A 26088-nucleotide genomic window follows, 5' to 3' on the forward strand; every position below is an offset into this window, starting at 1 on the left:
TGATCGTGTATCGGTGGCTGATTCATCTTTCCATAAGTAAACTTGATATGTTTCAACATGGAGAAGATATCAAACCTGATTGTTTGCTCAGGAGCTTTTCAGAACTCTTCAGTACCATAAAATATATTCTTTTAACTTCTAAATCAATGATATTTAGCTAACCACCGACGATGTCCTATATAAGAGAACTTCTTTCCATTATACAACCACTTCGAACATGTTTGTGCAGCATAACAAGGACAAGCATAACGACCTTTGGTACTCCAACCAGATAAATTTGCATACGCAGGGAAATCATTAATTGTTTATAACAAAGTTGCGATTAAATTAAAGTTCTCCTTCTTCAACACATCATATGTTTCGACTCCTACCCATAACTGTTTCAACTCTTCAATAAGAGGCTGCATATAAATATCAATATCATTTCCAGGACCTTTCTCGCCAGGGATTATCGTGGATAAGATAAAAAGGTGATTGTTTCATATAAATCCACGGAGGAAAATTGTATGAAACAAGTATAATAGGTCAAGTACTATACTAAGTACTCATGATTTTGAAAGGATTAAACCCATCAGATGCAAGATCCATCCTAACATTTTGAGGATCTCTTGTAAAACATGGAAACTTTTTTCAAATGACTTCCAAGCTAAGCAATCTACATGATGTTGTAATAATCTGTCATTGGTTCTTCCATCATGATGTCACCTCATAGACTCAGTAGTTTTTGAGGACATAAAAATTCTTTGAAGCCTAGGTATTAGAGGAAAATATCGCAGAATCTTTATCGATTTCTTTCTTGATCGTGCTTCAACTTCATCCTCACTCACATTTTCTGCGTCCCTAGTCATCCATCGAGATTTTCCACATACATGACAAGACTCCTGATTTTTTTAGATCACCCTAATACAACATACAATCATTCAGACAACTATGAATTTTCTCATAACCAAGACCTAATTTTTTATCATTTTGTTCATATCTTTGCATGATTGAGGGATTTTTGCAAAAGGAAATTTCTTCTGAATGCAAAAAGAGAGCTTTGAATATTTGATCCCTCATAAAGTTGTTCATTCATTTCATTAAGCAACCTGTAAAACTTTGTCGCTTCTCCATTTAGCTCTTCAGCACATCCACTTCTTCCCATCTTAGTGAAATCGTTAACATCATTGTCACAATCATTTTCTCTAATCGATTGATGATGACTGTGTGTATATTAAATGCATCTCGCAACATACCTTCCATGTCATCTTCTCTAACAGGTCAATGGTGAGAATTAGAAGGATAAGTCGAATAACTCATGGAAGAAGATCTATGAGATGTAAACAATCCATGAAATATCCATTCTATAGCCCCGAACAAAGCCAAAAACAACTCGATGCTCGTAGACAACTTCACGAATGTGCCAATTAATTTTAGCACACTTCTTACAATGACAAAGAATGATATTATCTTCGGTTGCATTCACAAAAGCTAAATTTAGAAAATTTTCGACTCCATTTCGATATCCGTGGCTTACCCTTAACAAATCCATCCAACTCTTATCCATTTCGTATTTCTATAATATCAATTTCAAATGTTATTTTACCTATATACATAAGGTAATAAAAAAGTTATTTTACCTATTTGTTGTTTTACCTATATACATAATGGAATCTGGAATGAGAAAAGGTGAAAACAACATGTAACACTATCTCAATGCCATTAAAATTCAAAAGTAAAAAATCATACATATTGAAAATAATAGTATATATACCTTTAATATTTGCTTAGAAGAGAAGAAATGTTGACAATCCAAGCTCCTAAACCGGTAGAAAGCATGCATTTAACAATAAAATTGACGGTAGCATACATATTACTGCAAGCTTATGGAGAGCTTGAAAATTTTATAACTCGGGCTATTAACAAGTCAAAAGAATGCATCATTATTAAGAGAAGCAATGTTCTGTATCTGAAGTGCTAAGAATCCTTCCTTTTGTAAACCTCAAAATCACAATGTAAAAATTCTTTATTCCGTAAACATATAAAATGATAATCATGCAGTTTCCAAAAATCTTCAAGAGCGATTTGACAAGAGTGATGATTCGAGGATTTTCTTTCTTCACAAAGAGATTTCTACTAGCCTTCAAGGTGATCTTTCTGTTTTAACTTATTTCACTCGGTTAAAATCACTAGCCTTCAAAATACATCAAGCCGATATAACATGTATGGCATCATAATAAGATTGAAACAAAATTGCCTTAGCTAAGCCATATGTATATTCAATGACCTCCCAGTAATTGTCTATTCTTTATGAGAGAGATCAATTAACATATGTTACTGCAACTATAAACATATATGCCTCTGTAAACATTAAAGAACATCTCATTGACGTTCATTATTTGTCGAAGCTTATAACGTCTCCAGACAGTTTTCTCCTAGCTTATTCTAAGACAGTTACCTCTTCTTTTGACACAGTAAATTGTAGTTGAGGTGTGGAGGGACCATAACCGAGGTAATGAACAAGTGTTATAGGCCTAATGGTTTTGGTTCTGCTCATGGGCTGAGTACCTTTCCCTTCATATCGTATCTTAATTTTACCAACTCAAAATACAATTTTTTATTGGATTGTATGATATCATTGATGAGTAAACCTAGCTGAAAATAACATTTGAAAAGAAACGAAAGGAATAAAATGGTGTTTGACAAATGATATTTTGGTTGTGGACCAAAAGTTGTGATTTAAATGGCTTCATGGTTTAAGTTTCAAAAAATGAAGACAGAATTGTAATCCTAGAAAGAAAACATTGTAAGTAGCTAAGGAAAACCGATAATTACTCATTGTTCCATTTTAAAGATCTTGGACTGATTAATAAAGAACCTTTCAGAATTGGTATATCAGTAATCAACTATGCTCTAAGGTTAGAAAATCCAAAAAGAAAATATCATTTTTCCTGAATCATACCAGCAATTAGGAAATGAAAAGCATAGAAAGAAGAATGGCTTAAATAGGGGGGAAATCTCACGTCCGTTCCAATTTATTGGAGTTTACAAGTAATCCATTCAGTTTACTTGTTGACTTGTCATCCTGAAAACCCTAAACCCTGCATGCATAAACAATGGACAAATGAACAATTTCAGAGATCATTAAATTGTAAAATCCAACAGAACGCTGAGGTTAAGGAAAAAGGATCATGCATAGATCCATGCATGCTTATCACATTTATAGCTATAATTGGCTAACCTAGCTCTACCCTTTTTGGCTTCCTGAAGTTTATAAACATCAAGAGAACCATTAGTGGTTGAATTGTGTCAAGAAAGCAGTCATTATGTTCAAATTTTAACATTTAAGTGGGTTCATTGGCAGCAAATTTAAAATGAAACAGAATCTTCAAAGGAATGCTACCACATTGCCCATCCAAAATTATAAAACCACAAACGAAAACATTGTAAAGCATGCCTGGTCCATCTATTGAACAATTGTAATTTAAGAAATCACAACGAATACCACAAAGCTAAATTCAAGAATGCAAATTACATTTACAGCTTGAATTTAATAAGCCAGGGCCAGACAGAGAGAACATTATAGATCTTAAAGCTAATTGTAATTCAACATTAATGTACCAAAGACCACTTATAGTGTTATATGGGAGTAATACCTTGGGTAAAGGAAAACAAAACAGCTATTCTGTTCTAGTTCAAAAAGATAAACACTACAAGTACAAGATTATTCTGACATATGTTAAAAACAAACTTGAATCAGTTGAGTTAGCGCATAGAGTGAAATCCATGATTGTTTTTGGAAACAACATAGATATAACTTTTAACGACTTAAAACCATAACAGTGATTAACCCAAAAATAACAAAATACTTTTAATAATGTGAAAAATAATATTTAAGCATATTTGGCAAATACATGTATTGAAAATAAACCCTAAATATGGATGTTCAGTAATAATTATTTCCCACTGTAAATTCTTGAAATATTGTTAAAACAAATAATAACTATTTCTCAACATTTGTAAGAGTGACTTAAAGATTAAACATTTGAACTAATAATATAATGTTTGTATTGCATGAAAATGCTTTAACTTTTAAATGTTAGGTTGACATGAAACATTTATAATGATCAGTACGTCATATAACATTTGAGAAAACCATACTAAATTAGTCAGAAGGTAATCTCTGCTTTTATATTAACTCAATATTAGTAAAAGAAATAAATCGAGTTTATTACCAAACATCAATCCAACTAACACTAAGCTTCCATACCAGAACAATGGTATTCATTGGAGCCAAAAACAAAAACAATCTAGCTGTTATTCTGAATACAACTTGCAGTGAGATGAGAACAAGGAGCAGTACACGTGTAATTGCACATTGAGATACTAAAATTTCTTAGCATTTTTACCAACTACTGAAACAAGTTAAGTATGAACCTATATTTCCAACGACGAATCAAACCAACAATTTTATATTCCTTAGAGATAGCAGAAAACAGACATCGTAAATAATCTTATAGGGATATATAGGTAGATAAGGATTGATAAAAAAAAAACATAGAAAGTTTCAGCAAAGCCCAAATGGGTAATTAAAGCATGAAATTCCCAGAATTCTCCAGTACCTGATTGCAATTCCAGAAAAGAAACATCGCCATTGAAGACCTCTTGCACCAGGATATTAAAGAAGCGAGGAACATAATATGGAAGGAAAGAAATCGACGACATATCTGATGGTCGGCAGTTGGTGACTGGACTGGCGACGACGGTGTGTTGCAGAGTCAGATTTCTTTACGTATTGAAAGGAAGAAGCAGGTACAAATAAAATTAGGGATTTGGATCCTGATATGTAAAAGTAGTGTTCAATAACGGCGTTTTTACGTAAACACCACTAGGTTATATGACAATTGCGGCCTTTCGTATTAAAAGTCCACTAAAGTACGAGTCTTTAGCAGCGTTTATATAAAAACATCACTAAAGTAAGAGTCTATAGTGGCGTTTGTATAAAAACACCACTAAAGTACGTGTCTATAGCGGCGTTTGTGTATAGTACAAGTCTATAGGGGTGCTTGTATAAAAATGCCACTAAATTACTAGTTTATAGCGGTGTTTTTATAAAAAACGCCACTACAGTACGATTTTTAGCGGCCTTTGTTTACAAACGCCACGAACATCTGAGTCTTTTGCGACGTTTGTTCAAATATTGCCGTTAAAAATGTCGCTATAAACTCATTTTGCTGTAGTGCAAGCACAGTTAATTAGTGATAGAAAAAAACTTGCTAGTGTCATTAATCGAAGGAAATGAAACAGGCCACTTGCTGTTACATCATAAACTAATTCTCAAGTAATTAAATCGAATAGTTGGTTCTCGCAGCATACTTTGTTTTTGAACATAATGTCATTTCTGTATAACCAGATGCTCTAGATTATCCCAAGTAAAGTCATTTTCCATAGGGGTTTGAGAGCTTTTTGCACCGGTTGATTATCCCAAGAGAGAATTTTCTCACATTACCTGGACATACAAATATTAACTTCCATCGAGCGCACCACCTTTTCCACGTTCTTCCCGACACCTTACGGTGACAAAATAAATGGTCAGAGGATTCCCGGCACAAAATGCAAAGGCATTCCCCCATATTCGAAGCTCCACGTCTAGCAAATTCTAGTAGAGTTGGAGTTATTTGCATCACAACTTTCTAAATAAATGCATCCACTTTTGGTGGGGCGATGTTAGCCCAAACAAATTTCCACACAACATCCTTCTCCACTCTTCATTTAGGACACTATCACAAAAACTTTTAGGCGTATATACTCCACTTGGATGCCCTTTTCACACCAATCTGTCAACCTCCAAAGAAACAATCATTGGTCTGTTTATTTTTTTTCCATGAACTCCTTCCACATACTTTGTTCCCAGTAAAAAAAGAGCCTTTTGATCGGTATCTCCCAACGCCACTAACCTTTGCTCCACCTACTGAACTCGTTTACCTTCCCTAATTTTTTTTCGTGGTGACAGCATAAATGCATGAAAACGCCAATCTTAGAGATGGAACGCGTCCAATAATCATTCCAAAAGTCTATGGTACTTCCATCCCTCATCACACACCTTATATTTTTTAAAAACAAATCGTACTCATACTTCGCATCAACAACCCTCCTCCACAGTCGATCTTCATATCGAAGAAGCCCATGCCACCTAGCATCTTTGTCATGCACACCTTTTCCCACTTCACCCAGTGAATCGATCTTCTTGAGAAGACCCCCCACAGGAAATTAACAATTAATTTGTTCAATTTTGCAACCACTGAAGTAGGCATCTAAAACAACAATAAGAAATAAACTAGAAGGTTAGATAATACCGATTTAATCAGATTAATATGCCAACCAAACGAGAGAAGCTTTCGTTTCAAACCATCTAGTCGAGATTGAAGCTTTTCGACAATAGGATTCCACAAGACTATGGAGTTCTTCCTCTAATCTAGGGGAGACCCAGATAAGTGGATGGAAACACGTCCCAACCACACTTGAAAGGAGCAGCCCAATCTTTCAACTAAGTCTCCGTAACATGGATCCTAAACACCTTTGACTTTGTCAAGTTGAGTTTTAACCCCGAAACAACTTCAAAAATCCAGAGAAGTCACTTTATATTTTTTTACCATTTCAAGTTTCACTTCCGAGATGACTATTAGATCGTCCGCAAACTACAGATAAGAAATTCGCGTTTCATTAGCACCAACTAGCACTCCATTGAACAAACCAATATTTGTTGCTTTATTAAAAAAGACTGCTAAGTGCGTCTCCCACAATATTGAATAGAAGCGGGGATAGTGGGCACCCTTGTCTAAGGCCCTGGTTTATTTTAAGAGAAAATAATCTCAGTGACCAAAAATCCCATATAATATACGATTTTAACCAACTTTTTCCGGATTTGCCAAAATGACCAACAAAATCGCAATGCGATCGCTAATTCGCAACGCGATCTCCATTATCGCAAATTCGCGTTGCATTTCGCGTTGCGATAGTTGGAAATCGCGTTGCGATGGTATACAATGTCGTTGCGATTTTCCCAATTCGCAATGCGAATAAGTAAATCGCAACGCGAATTGGGAAAATCGCAACGCGAATTGGGAAAATCGCAATGCGATACTGACTATCGCAATGCGATACTGACTATCGCAATGCGATAATACAAAATCGCAACGAGATACTGACTTTCGCAACGCGATTCTGACTTTCGCAACGCGATTTACATAGCGCCATTCGTATTAACGCGTATTTTTTTTTCAAATTCCAAACACGAATTTTTTCTTAATAAATCGGAAACTGAACCGTCCACAGTAATCGCAACTCATAACCTCAAACCCAAAAACACAACACTCAGTCCCATCTCCATCTCTCACTCTCTACGGCGAAATCCGTCCCCATCGCCGGCGAAATCCCTCACAATCATTCACAGTCAAAAATCCCTCACAATCATTCAGAAATGGAAAATCAACCTCCGAGGGTTAGTTTTTTTTTATTTTTAATTTTAAAATTTTTGCATTATTTTAGGTTTTTCATATTGAGATTGATGATAAGTTTACTGGTAATTTCAATAATAGATTAACCATTTCACTTAGATTTCTAATTAAATTCATTCGATTGCTGCCAATACTGCTAAACTGTTTAGCCTGTGAAGTTAGTATTTGTCTTTGCTTTGTCTTTTGGTTGAAGTAATGCAGAAGAAGAATAGTTTCGAGAATGAAAATCGCAACGCGGAAATAACTATCGCAACGCGAAATAAAAATCGCAACGCGAAACCAAAATCGCATTGCGATTTTCATTTCGCGTTACGATTGTCTGGTCGCGATAGTCATTTCGCGTTGCGATTCTCTAGTTGCGATAGTCATTTCCGCGTTGCGATTCTCATTATCTCGTTGCGATTTTCATTTCAACCAAAAGACAAAAACAGTGTTGCAAATTTTAGTTTCAAGAATAAACTACTATTTATGTTTATTGTTTTGTTTTTGGTATATCTTGACAGTGTAATTTTTGGTATATCTAACTTGGTATGTTTATTGTTTTTTTGTAGAAATTTTTTTCGGCTTCATTGACATTAAGGAATAAAGTTAGCCTAGCCACTACAATTGCTTCGAAGCTTTCACCTGCACAAAGAAAATTGTTTGAAGAAACCTGCTTCAGGCCATGGCTGAGAGTACAGCATCCGGGTGGAGATGCTAGTTTGACCCATTTGTGGCTTCAGACCATGACTAGCGATCTACCCGACAGTATACAACGTGGTGAGGAAGAGATATGGTTTCATTTTCCACTGGCGTATACTTGTTTTGGGCGGAAGGAGTTCTGCTTAATCACTGGTCTACGATTCGGACACGATGATGTAGGCCGGTACACTCGTCATATCACCCGCCCATCATGGTTATCCAGGGTTTTTCCTGATGAGTCAATAGAGAAGCCGAACTTACACGTCGACGACATGAAGAAATTGTTTAATAAGAAATATAGTTTTACTCGGATGAATGACGTCGATGTTGTCCGAGTATGCCTTCTACTACTTTTGTATGCCGACTTTTTAGGCAGAGAGGCCAGACAACCTATTCCTCAGTAGCTAATATTATTGGTAGATGACCTAAATGCATGGAATCTGTTTCCGTGGGGTTCGTATATATGGAAAGCTACATGGACTAAGTTGTCGTCTGCCTTTGATGACCGCAAAAGTTTACGGGGAGATGGGTCGAAATACACTTTGTCAGGCTTTGTTTGGGCCTTTAAGGTAAGAATTTCTATATAATGTTTTCAAAATTATAATTAATTATTTAACAATTACTAATATTTGTTATTATATTGTTTGTAGATTTGGATATTCGAGGCTTTCCCCAGCATGCGGACATATGCATTAAAATCCTCAGATGATATTCCTAGGGCTATTTCCTGGAAGAACGTATTGGATTGGGAAGACTTAATACCATATGCGACAATAAATAATGTAATTAACACAAATACTATCATATAAACAAGTTATTAATAGTAGACGTTTAACTTTGTTTTAGTTTTTATTTTTAGGAGGCCAACACTCCATTAATGAGACTGACACCCACGGAGGCTGAGCTTGCCACTGATTGGTGGCAATCTAGTCAGCGTTTTTTTGATGGCACGAATGATGAGCAGCCTCCACTTCCTCCACTTCGAGAGCCATCACCTCACCCAGAGCCATCACCTGATCGACCCGACTATACACCTCTACAACGAGAGCCATCACCTTTCCCGTCACATCATCGAGTCTATTCTCCACCATCACCTCATGATAGGCGGCCGAAAAAGATGCCACGACTTCTATCTCCCTGTTCTCCACCTCCACGGGATGAGTCAAGGGAGTTACGTGATGAGGTCAATGCCTTGCGTGAGGAGATCGGTACTCTACGCGATAACGATGGTGCATGGCGTGTGGAGGTGTCTACTTTACGTGGTGATTGCCGCTCTACGTGAGATGGTATCGTTGCAGAATGAGGTTCATACTCTACGCAACGAGGTAAGCTTAAGATTTTCCATATTAACTTGATGATAAATTTACTCGTAATTTCAATTAAATTAACCATTTCACTTAGATTGCTTAGTAAATTTATTCGGTTGCTGCCAAAACTGCTAAACTTTTTACTTTAACAGTGTGAAGTTAGTATTTGTCTTTGTTTTGTCTTTTGGTTGAAAGTTTGAAATATATTTATCTTTGTTTTCACTGTTTAAATATCATGTCTGTTTATTTACTGATATTTGTATTTTTATTTAGCGGACCGATAAGGTGGATGCTTTACGTCGGGTTTTTCTTGCACGACAGAGTTCACGCATCAGACGGCGTGCACGTGCTATTAAGTCTCCGTATACCCCAATAGTGCGAAGACACCGCAAGAAGAAGCCCGACTCGCCTATCATCCCTCAAGAGTCCACTCCTATCGTTGAAGAGGCCCCTATCATTCCTCGAGAGTCCCCTCCCACCGTTCAAGAGGCCACTGTCATCGTTGAAGAAGTCCCTCCCACCATTCAAGAGCCCGATTCACATGGCGTCATATGTAGGATTCTTGAGAAACCCTCTGACGTGCCGGACATGATGGATTCAAGTTGGCTCTTGTATGGATTCAAGTTGCGAAAGTAAGTATCTCGTTGCGATTTTTTATTATCGCATTGCGATAGTCAGTATCGCATTGCGATTTTCCCAATTCATGTTGCGATTTACTTATTCGCATTGCGATTTTCCCAATTCGCGTTGCGATTTACTTATTCGCATTGCGAATTGGGAAAATCGCAACGGTACTGTAGACCATCGCAACGCGATTTTCAACTATCGCATTGCGAAAATGCAACGCGAATTTGCGATAATGTAGATCGCGTTGCGAATTAGCGATCGCATTGCGATTTTGTTGGTCATTTTGGCAAATCCGGAAAAAGTTGGTTAAAATCGTATATTATATGGGATTTTTGGTCACTGAGTTTATTTTCTCTTATTTTAAATATTTCTAAGGAAGACTCATTCACCAAAACTGAAATTAGGGAACTTTTGCTGTGCGGTGCCTAAAAAACGGCATGACCAGTTAAACAAGTAAACGGTTAAAATTTAGACCGGTTATGTTATATCATTTAACCGGAAATATTATCAAGTACAATAACATATTAGGTAGCGCTTATATAATGTAATAGGTAGCGCTTATATAATGTAATAGGTAGCGCTTATATAATAAAATAGGCATTTAACCGGAAATATTATCAAGTACAATAACATATTAGGTAGCGCTTATATAATGTAATATGTAGCGCTTATATTGACCTATTTTCTAAGTAAACCGGTATATTTATACCGGTAACATTGCAAATTTACCTATTACATTATAATTATCGGTTTCGATGTTTTTTGGATCGATACAATTTTAAATGTATCGACACTTTATGCATGCACCTCGTTGGGCATTCATTCTGGAAAAAAGTATCGACACAAACTTAAAAAGTGTTGATACATTATTTAGACCTATTTTCTCATAAAACCGGTATATTTCTATCGGGTACATTGTAAATTTACTTATCACATTGTAATTATCGGTTTCGATGTTTGTAGGATCGATACTTTTAATAAATGTATCGACACTTTATATGTGCACCCCGTTTGGCATTCATTATGGACAAAAAGTATCGACACAAATTTAAATGGTGTCAATACTTTATGCTGACCTATTTTCTTATAAAATCGGTATATTTATACTAGTTACATTGTAAATTTACCTATTACATTATAATTATCGGTTTTGATGTTATTTGGATCGATACTTTTAATAAATGTATCGACAGTTTATATTCTGGACAATATTTTCCCGGGACTTTGATTCAAAGTAGGTGGATTAAGGATGCGAAGGCTTTTGCACCTAGTTATGTTGACTTGAATGTGCCTCCAGAAGTGATGCAAATGGCAAGGTTCGCTGCTCTACGTTTAACTTCAAGTAGGTTATGCTACATTGCATCAAAGACAGACGCGTCTTTCAAAACCGCAAGAGATGAGATGAAAAGACTAATAGAAGAATTTGAAACTCGTTTGGTTTGAATGATTCAGTCAACCAAAGCAGTGTAGTAAACAACGTTCGCGACCCTCAATGAAAACAACGCAAGCAAAAAGAAGTACCGAAGAACAAGGTCGAGAACAAAATTAGGTGATGTGGGTACTGCAACGGTGAGGGACATAACAAAATAACATGTCCTCAAGTCAAGCTCAGTTTGAATACAAGCACACAACCTACATCAACTGATTTTTTTGAAGACGTAATGGATTGGCCATTTAATCCCGCACGTGATGACCATATATCGTAAGTATCAACATGACTCCATTTATGTATAAGAAACATGTACAACAACCTATTGCTAACTTTTCTCATCTCATACATAATTACATTCACATAAAAAATTTTAAATCGTATGTAAAATTATAAATCTTATACAAAATTAACCCTACATTAACAAAATTTCCTCTCTTAGTCTATTTTGATTGTGGCTTATGAGACCGTTTAATATTTCATCTGCATCATCACATAAATGCCAAACAATCTGTAGAATATAGTCTCCCGCAATCATGGTCGGAATCAGTTCTGTAACTGGGATTATGTTGGTTAATCATGTTGACTGCATAGCCAATAAAACCTGGGGCTCCAAATGGTAAACTAGGAATTGGTAAGGCAAGCTTTCTTTGAGGGTTTAGGGTTTAGAGCCCTCCAACGTAAGGAGTGCATGATTGAACATTACATATAATAGTTGTATTCAGTTGTTGAAGAATTGTTCTTAATTTTTTTATATAAGGATAGTTGTTATGATATACGTTCACGTTTTGGGACCAATTAGTTAGATCCGTGCAGTAGCCTGTATCCTCGAGGCAGAGCACAAGAAATCAGTCACTTAAAGATTTACCAAGAGCAATACCTTTTGCTCTGAATGAAGACCGAACCTAGAATCAACTTTGCAATTATGCCTATCATGCTGAAGAGAACCTACTGAAAAATAGGATTTGCACACAACTGCAAGCATTTTAAACGCTAAACCCAACTCCTCACATGGAAAATTATACAACAGAGATGTCAGGATTTCCCATAAAATGATTGACATCTTTTTTGCGTAATTTTTCATGTGAGTAGTTGGGTTTGGAGTTTAAAATGCTTGCAATCCTATTAGTTAGTAGGTTTTCTTCAGCATGATAACCATAATTGCAAAGTTTATTCTAGGTTCGGTCTTTATGCACAGTAAAAGCTACCGCTCTTGGTAAATCTTTAAATGTCAGATTTCTTGTGCTCTGCCTCGAGGATAGAGGCTATTGCACGCATCTAACTAATTTGTCCCGCAACGTGAACGTATATCATAACAACTATCATTATATAAAAAAATTAAGAACAATTCTTCAACAATTGAATACAACTATTATACGTAATATTCAATCATCCACTCCTTACGTTGGAGGGCTCTAAACCCTAATCCCTTAAAAAAAGATCGTCTTACCAATTTCTAGCTTACCATTTGGACGCAAGGGGTTTTATTGGCTATTCTGTCAACATGATTATGAGCTTCCTTTATCCTTTCACTTTCAGTCAGACTGTAGAGATTTGAATCAATTAAATTGGATTAAATACTTTAATCCAATTACCATTTCAAGAAAAAATACATGAATACATTAATACTTACTGGTCGCTTTCGATTTTCTTCAATATTGATACGCTAGGGCTCCATTTGAAGGTCATCATCTTCGTGAACAAAGATTGAACTTTCAACCTATAACCATTCACAAACAACAAACTTTAAAACCTAACCCCTCTTTCTAAAGACTTTCTAAAAAATTAGGGTTTCGAAAACATATCTATCGAACACAAGAAGGGAAAAAAAGTGTCCAATCTTGAAATCAATACCATAATATCGATAAATTTACATGAATAACTGATCGTAACTGTTATAAACGCTGGTATTCCTCAGAGTGGAAAAGAATAGAACTACCTTTAGGGTTTGTCAATTTAGGGTTTGTATAGCATTACATATAAATAATGAAGGAAAAAAACAAATTATTTAAAAAGTATCGACACAAATTTAAAAGTGTCGATACATTATGTTGACCTATTCTCTCATAAAACCGGTATATTTATACCGATTACATTGTAAATTTACCTATTACGGTATAATTATCGGTTTCGATATTTTTGGGATCGATAGTTTTAATAAATGTATTGACACATTTTGCCTGCACCCCATTTGGCATTCATTCTGGACAAAATGTATCGACATAAATCTAAAACGTGTCGATACATTATGTTCACCTATTTTCTCATAAAACCGGTAAATTTATACCAGTTAAATTGTAAATTTATGTATTACATTATAATAATAGGTTTCGATGTTTTTGGGATCGATACAATTTCAAATGTATCGACACTTTTTACCTACACCTCGGTTGGCATTCATTCTGGACAAAATTATCGACACAAATCTAAAACGTGTCGATACATTATGTTCACCTATTTGCTCATAAAACCGGTAAATTTATACCGGTTACATTGTAAATTTACCTATTACATTATAATTATCAATTTCGATGTTTTTGGGATCGATACTTTTTAAAAATGTATCGACACTTTATGCGTGCAACCCTTTTGGCATTCATTTTAGACAAAAAGTATTGACACAAATTACATAAGTGTCGATACATTATGTAGACCTATTCTCTCATAAAACCGATATAGTTATACTAGTTACATTGTAAATTTACCTATTACATTATAATTATGGGTTTCGATGTTTCTGGGATCGATACTTTTTATAAATGTATCGACACTTAATGCGTTCACCATTTTGGGATTCATTCTGGACAAAAAGTATCGACACAGAATTCAAAAGTGTCGACACATTATGTAGACCTATTCTCACATAAAACCGATATATTTATACCGATTATATTACAAAATTACCTATTACATTATAATTATGGGTTTTGATGGTTTTGGGATCGATACTTTTTATAAATGTATCGACAATGTATGGGCGCACCACGTTTGGCATTCATTTTGGACAAAAAATATCAACGCAAATTCTACAAGTGTCGATACATTATGTATATCTATTTCTCAAAAAATCGGTATATGTATACCAGTTACATTGTAAATTTACCTATTATATTATAATTTTCGATTTCGATGTTTTTGGGATCGATACTTTTTAAACATGTATCGACACTTTATGGGAAACTTTAAGTTTGGAAACTTTAAGTTTGGAAACTTTATGTGTCAATACATGTTTGTAAGTTACCGATATTTCTAAGTATGAAAACTTTATTGTGGAGATTATAGAAAACGATTCTTTAATAATGTGTTTCAATACATTTGCACGCAGATGTAAAATACATTAATAACTAGTATTGATATTTCAACAATCCTCAAATGTATACGTATACATTAATAAGTTGTTACCTTATAAATGAAATTTGAAACACTCCCGATGCTTCCATTGAGTAAGTTGTTGTTTGCATGGAACAAAGGCTCGGGCTAATATTTATAGTAGAGCCGAAATTTATATTGAAACTCAAATTGAAATTGAAATTCAAACTCCAATTACATATGAAATTGAAATTCAAACTCCAATTACATATGAAATGAATTTGAAATGCAGTGTTAAATTAAACATGGAAATTGCATAATTGATTCATATTGTTCAAGTAACATGCGTTATGAACCATCAAGCAGGTAAAATACTATTGATTGAGTTCAAAGTTGAGTTTTGAGTTGATGGGGTTGTCACACTTGTCACATGGTGGGAATAAAGTACTCACATGGAAGAGATATATAGATTGTTTTGTTATGCACAGCCCATCCCATCCGAATGAAGATATACACACAATATAATCAAACCAAAACATACATGCACAAGAAATTTATACATAACAATGTTCAAATAATGTACCCACAACAAAATTAATCCGATGAAAAAGGGTTATTTCTAACGAAGTCTGGAACATTAGGCGCTTTCAACAAATTTTCCAAATACTCTCGTATGTTTCCGCCTTTTTCTGATGACATATATAAATAATTTCAATTATAAAACTAATGAGGTTCAATTTTACTAACAATAAACTAAATTCGCATAAGCAGGAATAAATTTGTGTCATACCTAGAGCATTGTCACCCGAATAGGAAGCAGCGTCAAAGGAATGTGGACATCTGTAATTGTATTTCTATATAAACGTATAAATTGTTAATCAATCGATGTATGAACACCTGTTTATCTGGAAAAACATATTGCATAAATGTAACTTACTGGATTATAAATCATTTTTTTCGATGAAGCATCGACCAACAGTGTATTTAGGTCGTTAAAATGAGGAAACGCGTTCCAAACATCATTGAGATCTTTACAGTAGGTAACATTATCGTATGTTTTGCAATTTTATTGATCATGTTCACAAACATTCGAACATAAATATGTAGAAATCATAGACAAATAAAAGTCAGCAAACTGTAATGACATTCATCTTACCCAAGTGAATAGAAAATGGTTAGACAGCAAAGGTAGTTTCTCAAGTACAGAGTCGATGTTATGCCTGAGATTGTAATCAAGTTTGAATGTTAACATTTAATTGTATATTAATGATTTTCTCTACAGTAATTTAATTGCTCAACAATTCTACCTCATCTTGGAAGACCAAATGGCAACAACAGAATTGTCTACACAAAAATGCATAAATTCATATAATCATGTTCTGAGGACAACATCTACGTAATGAAGAAAATGAGATTAAAGTTTTACACTTATATTCTTAAATAATGGATACAAAAGAACATAATTAAAACCTTTTGGTTGTCTTGGGAAGTAGGCAAGGACACCATTGACATAAAAAATTACAAGTTGTCTTGCAGGTGGCGTTGCATTCACGATATACTTGTTTGGATCATCATCTTCGTCGTCATCTTCATCTTCATTGACCTCTTGGTTGTCCACATATGTTAAAAGAAAATAAAATACATTTCAGAACGTGTAAATGTTTAGAAACATGAATAATTAATAACCTAACTAGTTTGATGTCGTTGACGTAATTCGTCACGTAACATGGAGACTTCATCGCGCAATGATGAAATATCAGCTCGCATTCCACTCACAAGGGAATCAATATGCTCCCGAAAATTGACCATGTATTTCATCACCGTCTTAATTGTGACATCCTCTTCAACTGGAACTTCTGGAGCTTTTGAAGCTTCTTCCATCATTGTGCCTCCAATTGGTTGGTCATCTTCATGGCCAATGGGGTCCATTTTCTCCCTCTCTTGATCTAATCTGACATCCTTGACACGTTTGCAACAGACTTTTTCAACAAAATCATATCCCGCTTTTTTAATAAATAACATGTCAATCTTGCAGTTTAATCGAACAGGGGCGTCATGAGAAAAATCAACTTCTTTCTTATTCAACAGATGGGTGATGACACATCCATATGGTAGTGAAGTTGAAATTGTTACTCCCTTTGTGACCATATATACAATTGTATTAAATATCAGTTGAGCAATGTTTGGAGCCGTTTTGGATTTATACTTTGCTATCCACCAATTATCGCTGTCACGAAGCGTTGAATGTTTTCTCCCAGTAGGCCAGATATACCAAGTGAGCATTTTGTGAAACACTCTCGACTCTACATCTAGGTGAATTGGGCTATTTCTAGCAACCCGTTGTATTATAGTATCTAATGAATTTTCATCTGAATCCCTTTTATTCTCGACACCTAAACCCTCCAAATAGTATCCGAAGATATATATATATCCTTCCTCATGACATGGGTATTAATTCCTATTATATTAGTGTTATTAGGCTCGTGCTCTAAGGAAGCATTGTTGTAAAAGACTCTAACTAGGTTGGGGTAATATTTTGGTTCTACACCAAGGATTTCAAGCCAACCCCAAGTTGTAAATGTGAATTTAAAACTAAATGCATATTTAACATCGAACAAGAAACTCAGGTCAATGACACGTTCAAGACGAATCTTCCTTACTTTAAAACTCCTATGCCATATTTCTTTCTCCGTATCATATCTACAGTTCAGAGTTTCGAAAGACCTGATTTCCTCAGAAGAATCGATTGTTTGAGAAGGAGTTTGTGGTTGAGAAGAACTGGGTGGAGAAGACGTTTGAGAAAGACCGTGCTTCTGACGCTGACGTTGACGTTTTGGAGCCATTTTGGGTGTGGATGATGTTACATTGGAACACAAACACATTCAGGAAAAAAAACTGAAAATCAATCAAACCCATAAAATATCGATAAATTTACCTGAATATCTGATCGTCACTGTTATGAGAACGCTGGTATTCGTCGGAGAGGAAGAGTTCTCTTCTGCCTTTAGGTTTAGGGTTTGTCGATTTGGATTTTGTATTGATAGTATAATTACCTATTTCTTTGAAAGTATCAATAATTTATTACGCGTACTTATTAAAGTATCGACACTTTAAATATATCTGGTAGTGCTTTACCGGTTTTGTCATATTTTTACATGTTATATCGTTGTGGACCGATACATTGTTATAAAGTATCGATACTTTATAGGCGCTAAAATTGCTTCTCTTTTAAATTCACAAAGTGTCGATACTTATATTAAAGTATCGACACTTTAAATATATCTGATCCCTCTATATCGGTTTGTCCTTTATAGACCGGTTTTGTCATATTTTTACCTGTTATATCGTTTTGGATCGATATATTTTTATAAAGTATCGACACTTTATGGGCGCTAAAACTGCTTCTCTTTTAAATTCACAAAGTGTCTATACTTATATTAAAGTATCGACACTTTCAATATATCCGGTTACTCTATATCGGTTTTATCTTTTAGAGACCGATTTTGTCATATTTTTACTTGTTATATCGTTGTGGATCGATACATTATTATAAAGTATCAGCACTTTATGGGCGCTAAAACTGCTTCTCTTTTAAATTCACAAAGTTTCGATACTTATATTAAAGTATCGACACTTTCAATATATCCGATACCGCTTTACTGGTTTTGTCATTTCGTGATCGGTTTTGTCATATTTTTACATGTTATATTGATGTGAATCGATACAGTTTTATAAAGTATCGACATATACCGCCAAGCTAAGTTTGTCTGTTGCCAAATTTTTTTATATTTCTTCATAATTTAGACCTACTATATTATTATTACTCAACATTTCCGATAGCGCTAAACCGAATTTATTACTACATTATTATATTAATGTGGATCGATACGCCGTAGATTAGCCTGCCTATTGAGACAATCCCCTGAAATTATAATAGTCGAGATACAATTAAAGACCCATTTCGTCCACCTTTTCCCGAACCCCATCAATTTCATAGTGAGATCTAAAAAGCCCAGTCGGCTGTGTCATAGGCTTTACTGAAGTCAGCTTTAAAAATTACCGCTTCTCGTTTATGTTTGGGTAGGTCGTCAATTATCTCATTTGCTATAAAAGAACAATCTGTAATCTATTTTCTGACAGTAAAGGTGAATTGGCTCTTCCCCACTACTTCATTAATACACACTACAATCTTTTGGATAGAATCCGCGCTACAAGTTTGTTGAGACTACACACCAATAAAATGGGTCTAAAGCCTTCGATTCGTTTCGGATTAGCTTTCCTCGGAATGAGAGTAATGAACGACTTATTGAAGGACTTGTCCTTTAGATTTCCTTTGTAAAAATCATTGAAGAACGCCACAATGTCTCCTTTTATTATCTCTCAATACTTTTGGTAGAAGTCTAGGTTAAACCCATCAGGCCTTGAAGCTCTTTAACCATCTACAGACTTTAAAACTGACCAAATCTCCTCTTCTAAGAACGCTAACCCGAAAATGGCTTCAAAATGCCTTAAAATTTTGTTTTTGATCGGACAGCTTTTCTGTTCTGATAACCGCGATGTGATTCGAACTTCCTCTCATGGTTGTTATAAGGTGAAAGAATTTCGTACCCTTGTCTCCGGTCTTGAACTATTTAAGTATTTTTTGTAACCATTTGCGTTCTTCTCTTCTATACCTTGCCCAAAGCTCCCCTTTAAGACGATTTATCTTTTACATAATCTCATTGTCATTACCTATCCCTATTAGCGACTGTTCCAGAAAATCGATCTTTGCTTCTAGTTACTTCGTTGACTCCGAAGCTTTAGATTTTTTTTCCTGTGCCCACTATTTTGATGTATTCTGTATCTTGCTCAAGAATGTCCTGAAGCCTTTGTTCTTGCATCTGGCTGCCACTCTTTTAACTAAATCTAGAAACCCTTGATCCTCAGACCAATATGAGAACCATTTAAAGTACATGTTAATAGTCTTTCTTTTAGAGCTTTAAGGATAACCGAGTTGTGGTCGAACAAGCTTCTTGGAATAGTAACTTGGGTGAGATTGGGGAACCTTAGCAGAATCTCTGGCGATATTAGATACCTGTCCAACCTACTTGTTGGTGTTTCGCCCTCCTCTTAACCAAGTGAACTTACTACCCGAGAGTGGTAGGTCAATTAGTTCTCTTCTCTAGATGAATTCGTTGAATGTGGTCATCGAGGTACCATTTGAAGCTGCTCCAGTTCTTTCCTCCTTAATGTTAATATTGTTAAAATCACCCCCTACTATTGCAGGGCAACCCACAGCTTCTAAATACTAGTTGAGTTTATCGAAAAGCTCTTTCTGTCCCTTCCCACGTTCGGCTCATAGATGTTGACTACAACCACTTTGATGTTTCTTGGATATAACTGCCCTTCAAGTGCAATGTATCTGGGGTTAATGATTTTCTTTTCCACAGTGAAACATTTTGTGTCCCACAATGTTATCAGCCCTCCCGAGGCTCCCTATGAAGGCACCAACACAAAATCATCAAACTTTATTCCTTTTAATCTTTTCAATATCGTCGGTTTTACTAACACCATTCTTGTTTCTTGGATGAACACCAAACTAGCCTTCTGTTTTCGATGACCTTTTTAATTGACCTCAACTTCTCAAATATTCCCATGCCTCTGACATTCCATGATAAAAAAAACAAAACTTCTTAAGGATAATGAACACACAGAGAGAACCACTTATGCACCTGATAGGTTATTGGTTCAATTCTGCTTCCAATGCACGAAAACCCCTCTCCACTTCTGAATCTAAAGCATAGAATTCAACACTAATTGCTTTGCAAATAGCTCTTGTTGCAACTGGTTCTAAGCTTTCCTCAATATGATAATACGAATTCATGTGACCTGGTGAATTCCTACTCAGACCAACACCATTAGCCTCCAACAGAGTTGGCTCTTACTATCTCGATTGTTTTTTGTTCTTTTTTTGTTTGCCTTCTGCTTTCGCTTACTACTCTTAAAATTTGCCCTTCTCCCTAATTTTCCACCACCGATCAACCTTGGGTAATGGTCGATGTGCTTAGAACAGGCTCTACTTGTTTGATATGACTTATGGATAGTTGCATCGTATTCAATTTCTGTAACACCCTAATCCGATCCGACCCGAGGTCTGGATGATTAGAATGTCACACAGAACCATTAAGTGACTAACCATTTTTTTAAAAACATTAGTTGGTTTTAACGTTCAAACAAAATATATTACATTTACAAAATATAAGTAGTTAAAATATGGGGTGCTCCCAACAATAGTCTCCATAATACATGAGTACAAAATAGAGTTATGACTCAATTAAATAACTTGAATCTATGACAATACATGCCCTCTACAATACTCGAGACGTACTCTGATAGGATGATCGAGTATGGAAATTTGAGATCTGGCAATGAGCTCCTCGATTGGTACCTAAGAACTTGAGCACAAAAAAACATTCCATATGCTTAGCTTTACAAGCTCAGTGTCACACAAATAACTAAACTATACTATATGCATCCAACAAGCAAGCATGCTACAAGTATGGTTATGAACGTTTGTATCCACTAACACACAACAAGAGTAAGCATCATGGTGTAGCTTTGGGTCACTTAGCATCACAGAACTCACACTCATCTTTACTTACTAAGAACCTTAGGTAAGACATGGATCACATAGCATCAGCGCCTCCATATACGTCGGGTTAGGTCCGGGTCACAACATCAACACCTTACCCGGCTAGTCTACTCCTCTAGAGTATTCGGGACATGTAAGGGTCACTTAGCATCGGTACAACATCCAACTAGCATTTTAACTGCCCAAGCACAAGATTAGATATATCCGGATAATCCTCAATCTACCATACAATCGTCATACAAGTGACTTGGGTGTCCTCGTCATTTCCCGAGCATCATACAAAGGCATAAGTTTTATGGAATCCTACATCATTAAGATCTTATTTTATAACATAATTAATTAAGGTGTTCCACTTGTGACTTTATTTGAAGGTTCCTCGCACTAAACCACTGGGTTTCGCCCATCTAGCCTCAGCTAGGCTTATGGCCTAAACAATCACGATGGTATCGATACTGCTCTTTGGGTATTGGTACTCCCCTCTTGTGGTATTAATACTTCCCCGAGTACCGGCACAAAAAATGCATTCCATGTTTTAGAAAAATATCTTTGAGAGTATCGATACTGCCCCACTAGGGTATTGATACTCCCTTGACTATCAGTACAAAAATTACTTTTGATGTTTTGAAAAATACCTCCATATCCCTATGGGAAATATCGATACTCAAGCCTTGGTATGGATACTCCTATGATTACTGATACCAAAATTGACTTCGATGTTTCCACTCAAGCCTTGAGGATTGATACTAGGCTCCGAGTATCGATACTACTTGAGTAGTACCAATACAAATTGATGGGGTATCGATACTCTCCTCACGAACCCTTATAATTTTGCCCTTACACAACCGGTAATATCGGTATTGTTCTTAAATTATCGATACCCACATCCTAAAACACTCTGTTCCACTCATCTAAAATCCTACAATTCGTTTATAAAGTGCCCCCAAGGCCCCCATTTGGTGTTTAAAGCTTATTTAATACTTAAGGAACATAAAAGGTCCTTACTTTACACATGAATAACAACAAATCTCGTTTTCTTGCATTTAGAACCCCAAGTGTACACAAATAGTTCATACACCCAAGCATGCATAAAAACTACACATGATGACCTACAAGTAGTAAAGAAAGGTTAAAAGTTTGTTACCTTACACCTAAAGTCTGATGAAACAACTCAAGGCTCAACCAAACACTCTTTCTTTTTTCCCTTCACTTTAGAGTTTTGTCTAAATTCTCTCACTAACCCAGAGTAAATGAAATGATCACTAACTTGCTTGAAGGCTTATAAAGATTAAAAACATGATTATAAACTCTTTGGGGTGGATTTGGAATAGTCCTAGAATCCAAACCTCTTAAAACCCCCACATGGTCACCATGAACAAACTATGAGAAGCTAGGTTTGAATTGAAGCTCTAGATATAGAGTGTACCTTTCTTACCTTAAGGAATTTGAACTAGGGCTGGAGAACAAGAAAACTTTCACCTTTAGGGTTCTTACTAAACCAAAATAAATAGAGGAAAAGGAGGAAAAACAAGACAAGGAATGAGGTGAAGAAAAAGAGAGACATGCACGTTTACAATATCTATTTAATGAGAAATTAGCCTAAATTGGCTTATGGGTAAATTGTTCTTTTAGTTCTACATTCCCTAACCTTATTCCTAAACGCCTTTTTTTAAACCATAATGGGATCAATCAAGACCAATCCACTACATTAATGGGTTTATGCTTCTATCGTTCTAAATAGATCTTTATAACTCTTTGTCTGGTTTGCCTGAAACTTCTAACTCAGAATTCATGGGGTTACAACTTTCCCCTCTAAGAAGAAATTTCATCCTCAAAATTTAGCTAAGTAGAAAGGGTGCGGACAATGAAGTCGCATATCCTTCTCGGTCTCCAAAGTTGATTCATCAGTCTCATGGTTCCTCCACAAGACCTTCACTAATGGTATCTACTTGTTTCTCAACCCCTTGACCTCTCAGTCAAAAATCCTTATCTGCTCTTCTTCATAGGTCATATATTGACTCACTTCGATTTTATCTAGAGAAATGATATGGGAAAGGTTAGAACGATACCTCTTAAGAATTGATACATGAAACACGTTATGAATGCGTTCAGTCTCTGGAGGTAAGGCTAATCAGTAGGATACGGGTCTGATTCTCTCAAGAATCTCATAAGGTCAAATGAAGTGCAGAGATAACTTGTCTTTGCGTCCAAACCAAGGCACTCTCTTACAAGGTGATACCTTTAGGAAAATATTATTGCCCACTTCAAACTTTTACTTTACGCTTCAAATTTGCATATGATCTCTGGTGGTCAAAAGCTTCTTTTAGTCCACTTTGAATCAAACAGACCTTCTCCTTGGCTTCTCTAATTAGGTTTACACCAACTATCTTTCTTTCACTAAGTTTCATCCAACACAAAGGTGTCCTACACTTCCTCCCACAGAAGGCTTCATAGGGAGTCATCTAAATACTTGACTGGTAGTTGTTGTTGTAAGCAAACTCAACTAACGATAGGTGATCTTCCCAACTACCATCGAGGTCTATCATACAGAACTTAAGTATATCTTCCAATATATGGATCACACGCTTGAACTGGCCATCAATCTATAGGTGGAAAGTGGTACTGATGTGCAACCGGGTACCCAAAGCCTTCTAGAACCTCGATGTAAACTGTAAGTATCGGTCAGAGATAATCGATGTCAGTACTGCATGCAATCTCATTATTGCCTGAACGTACAATCTAGCCAATCTTTCAAGGGTGGAATCCATACAAACTGGTAGAAAATGAGAAAATTTTGTTAATTGATTGACCACTACCCAGATTGTGTCGTGCTTCCTACGCCTCATTGGTAACCTAGTTAAAAAATTCATTGTCACTCTATTCCATTTCCATTACAAAATCTACATAGGCTGAATCAATTCTAACGAAACTTGATGTTCTGCTTTGACTTGCTGACAGGCCAAGCACCTAGACACGATCTCAGTTATATCATTTTTTATTCCTTCCCACCAATACATTTGTCGTAGGTCTTGATACATCTTGTTTCCTTCTAGATAGAACGAAAATAAACTACAGTGTGCCTCTCCAAGGAACTTGGCTTGCAACTTATTGATCGATGGAACACAGAACCGTCCCCAATGTTGATGTTCCTTAGCCAACAAACAGGTGTTGGTTCTATAAAGTTCCTTCACTTCTTTAACCAACTTAGGTTCAACTTGTAACTCTGCTAGTAGCCCACCATTATTGGTTAAACTCAGGCATGTAAGCAAGGCCATAAGATCGAACATTGTCTTTCGCCTCAAAGCATCAGTCATTACCTAGGTGGTATTCGATCACACAATCGTAATCCTTAAACAGCTCCACCCAACGTTGTTGCCTTAAGTTCAACTTCTTTTGTGTGAATAAATACTTCAAACTCTTGTGGCCGGTGACCATGTAGCATTTCTTTCTGGAGAGGTAGTGTCTCCAAATCTTCAAAGAAAAAACTACTCCTACTAGCTCCAAGTCATGAGTAGGGTAGTTGCTTTCATGCAGTTTTAACTGTAGTGATACATACGCCACCACTCGACCTTATTGCATTAGGATGCAACCTAAACCATTTAGCGAAGCATAGCTAAACATGATATAGTCCTTACTCGACTCTAGTTGAGTCAGCATTGGCGTATGAGTCAAAATTTCCTTTAGTTGTTCAAAACTTTGTTGGCGCTTGTCATCGCAAAAAAACAACATTCTTTTTTACAGTAATTTTGTCATTGGAGCAAAAAATATGAGAAAACCCTTTAACAAAATGACGGTAGTAACTAGTAAGTCCTAGAAAACTACACACCTCAGATACATTCTTCGATAGTTTCAACTCAACCACAGCTCGAATCTTTTAGGGGTCAACTCATATACCCTCGATAGGCACCACATGACCCAAGAATGATACTTCTGATAGCCAAAACTCGCACTTATTGAACTTGGTGTACAACTGGTGCTCCCTTAAGGTCTGAAGTACAATACGGAGGTGAGAGTCATGCTCCTCCTCTAAATGCGAGAATACCAAGATGTCATTGATGAACACAACTACGAATTGGTCCAGGTACTGATGAAATATCTTATTCATCAGGTCCATGAATATGGTTGGTGCATTGGTGAGACCAAAGGCATCACCAAGAACTCGTAATGTCCATACTGGGTCCTAAACGCGGTCTTTGCTATATCGTTCTCTTTAACCTTTAGCTGGTAGTAACCCGACCTTAAATCGATCTTAGAGAACACTTTAGCTCCCTTAAGTTGGTCAAATAGATTATCGATCCTCAGAAACAGATATCAATTCTTTACGGTTAGCTTGCTCAATTGCTAATAATCAATGCACAACCTCATTAACCCATCTTTCTTTCTCACTAATAACAAGTGTGCTCTCTACATTGAAATTCTTGGTTGAATTAATCATGGTTTGAGAAGTTATTGGATTTGTGCCTTAAGATCCTTTAACTACATCGGTGTCATGCGGTAGGGAGCAATGGACACCAGAACTGAACCTGACAAGACCTAGATGCCAAACTCTAGTTCTCTATCGAGTGGTAAAACCGATAACTCCTCCAAAAAAATCGAGAAAGTCTCTTATGG

The 26088-nt window shown here is 36.0% G+C and overlaps 1 protein-coding gene across 1 annotated transcript; it reads right to left on the bottom strand.

The window, feature by feature from the left end:
- Positions 1–24377: 24377 nt before the first annotated feature.
- Positions 24378–24791, bottom strand: LOC120195519. Its single transcript, XM_039197520.1, has one exon. The coding sequence runs from the start codon at positions 24789–24791 to the stop codon at positions 24378–24380; it is 414 nt and encodes a 137-aa protein (XP_039053451.1).
- Positions 24792–26088: the final 1297 nt, after the last annotated feature.

This window comes from Hibiscus syriacus, unplaced genomic scaffold, assembly GCF_006381635.1.
Source record: "Hibiscus syriacus cultivar Baekdansim isolate YM2019G1 unplaced genomic scaffold, ASM638163v2 tig00117016_pilon, whole genome shotgun sequence".
Taxonomy (NCBI): domain Eukaryota; kingdom Viridiplantae; phylum Streptophyta; class Magnoliopsida; order Malvales; family Malvaceae; genus Hibiscus; species Hibiscus syriacus.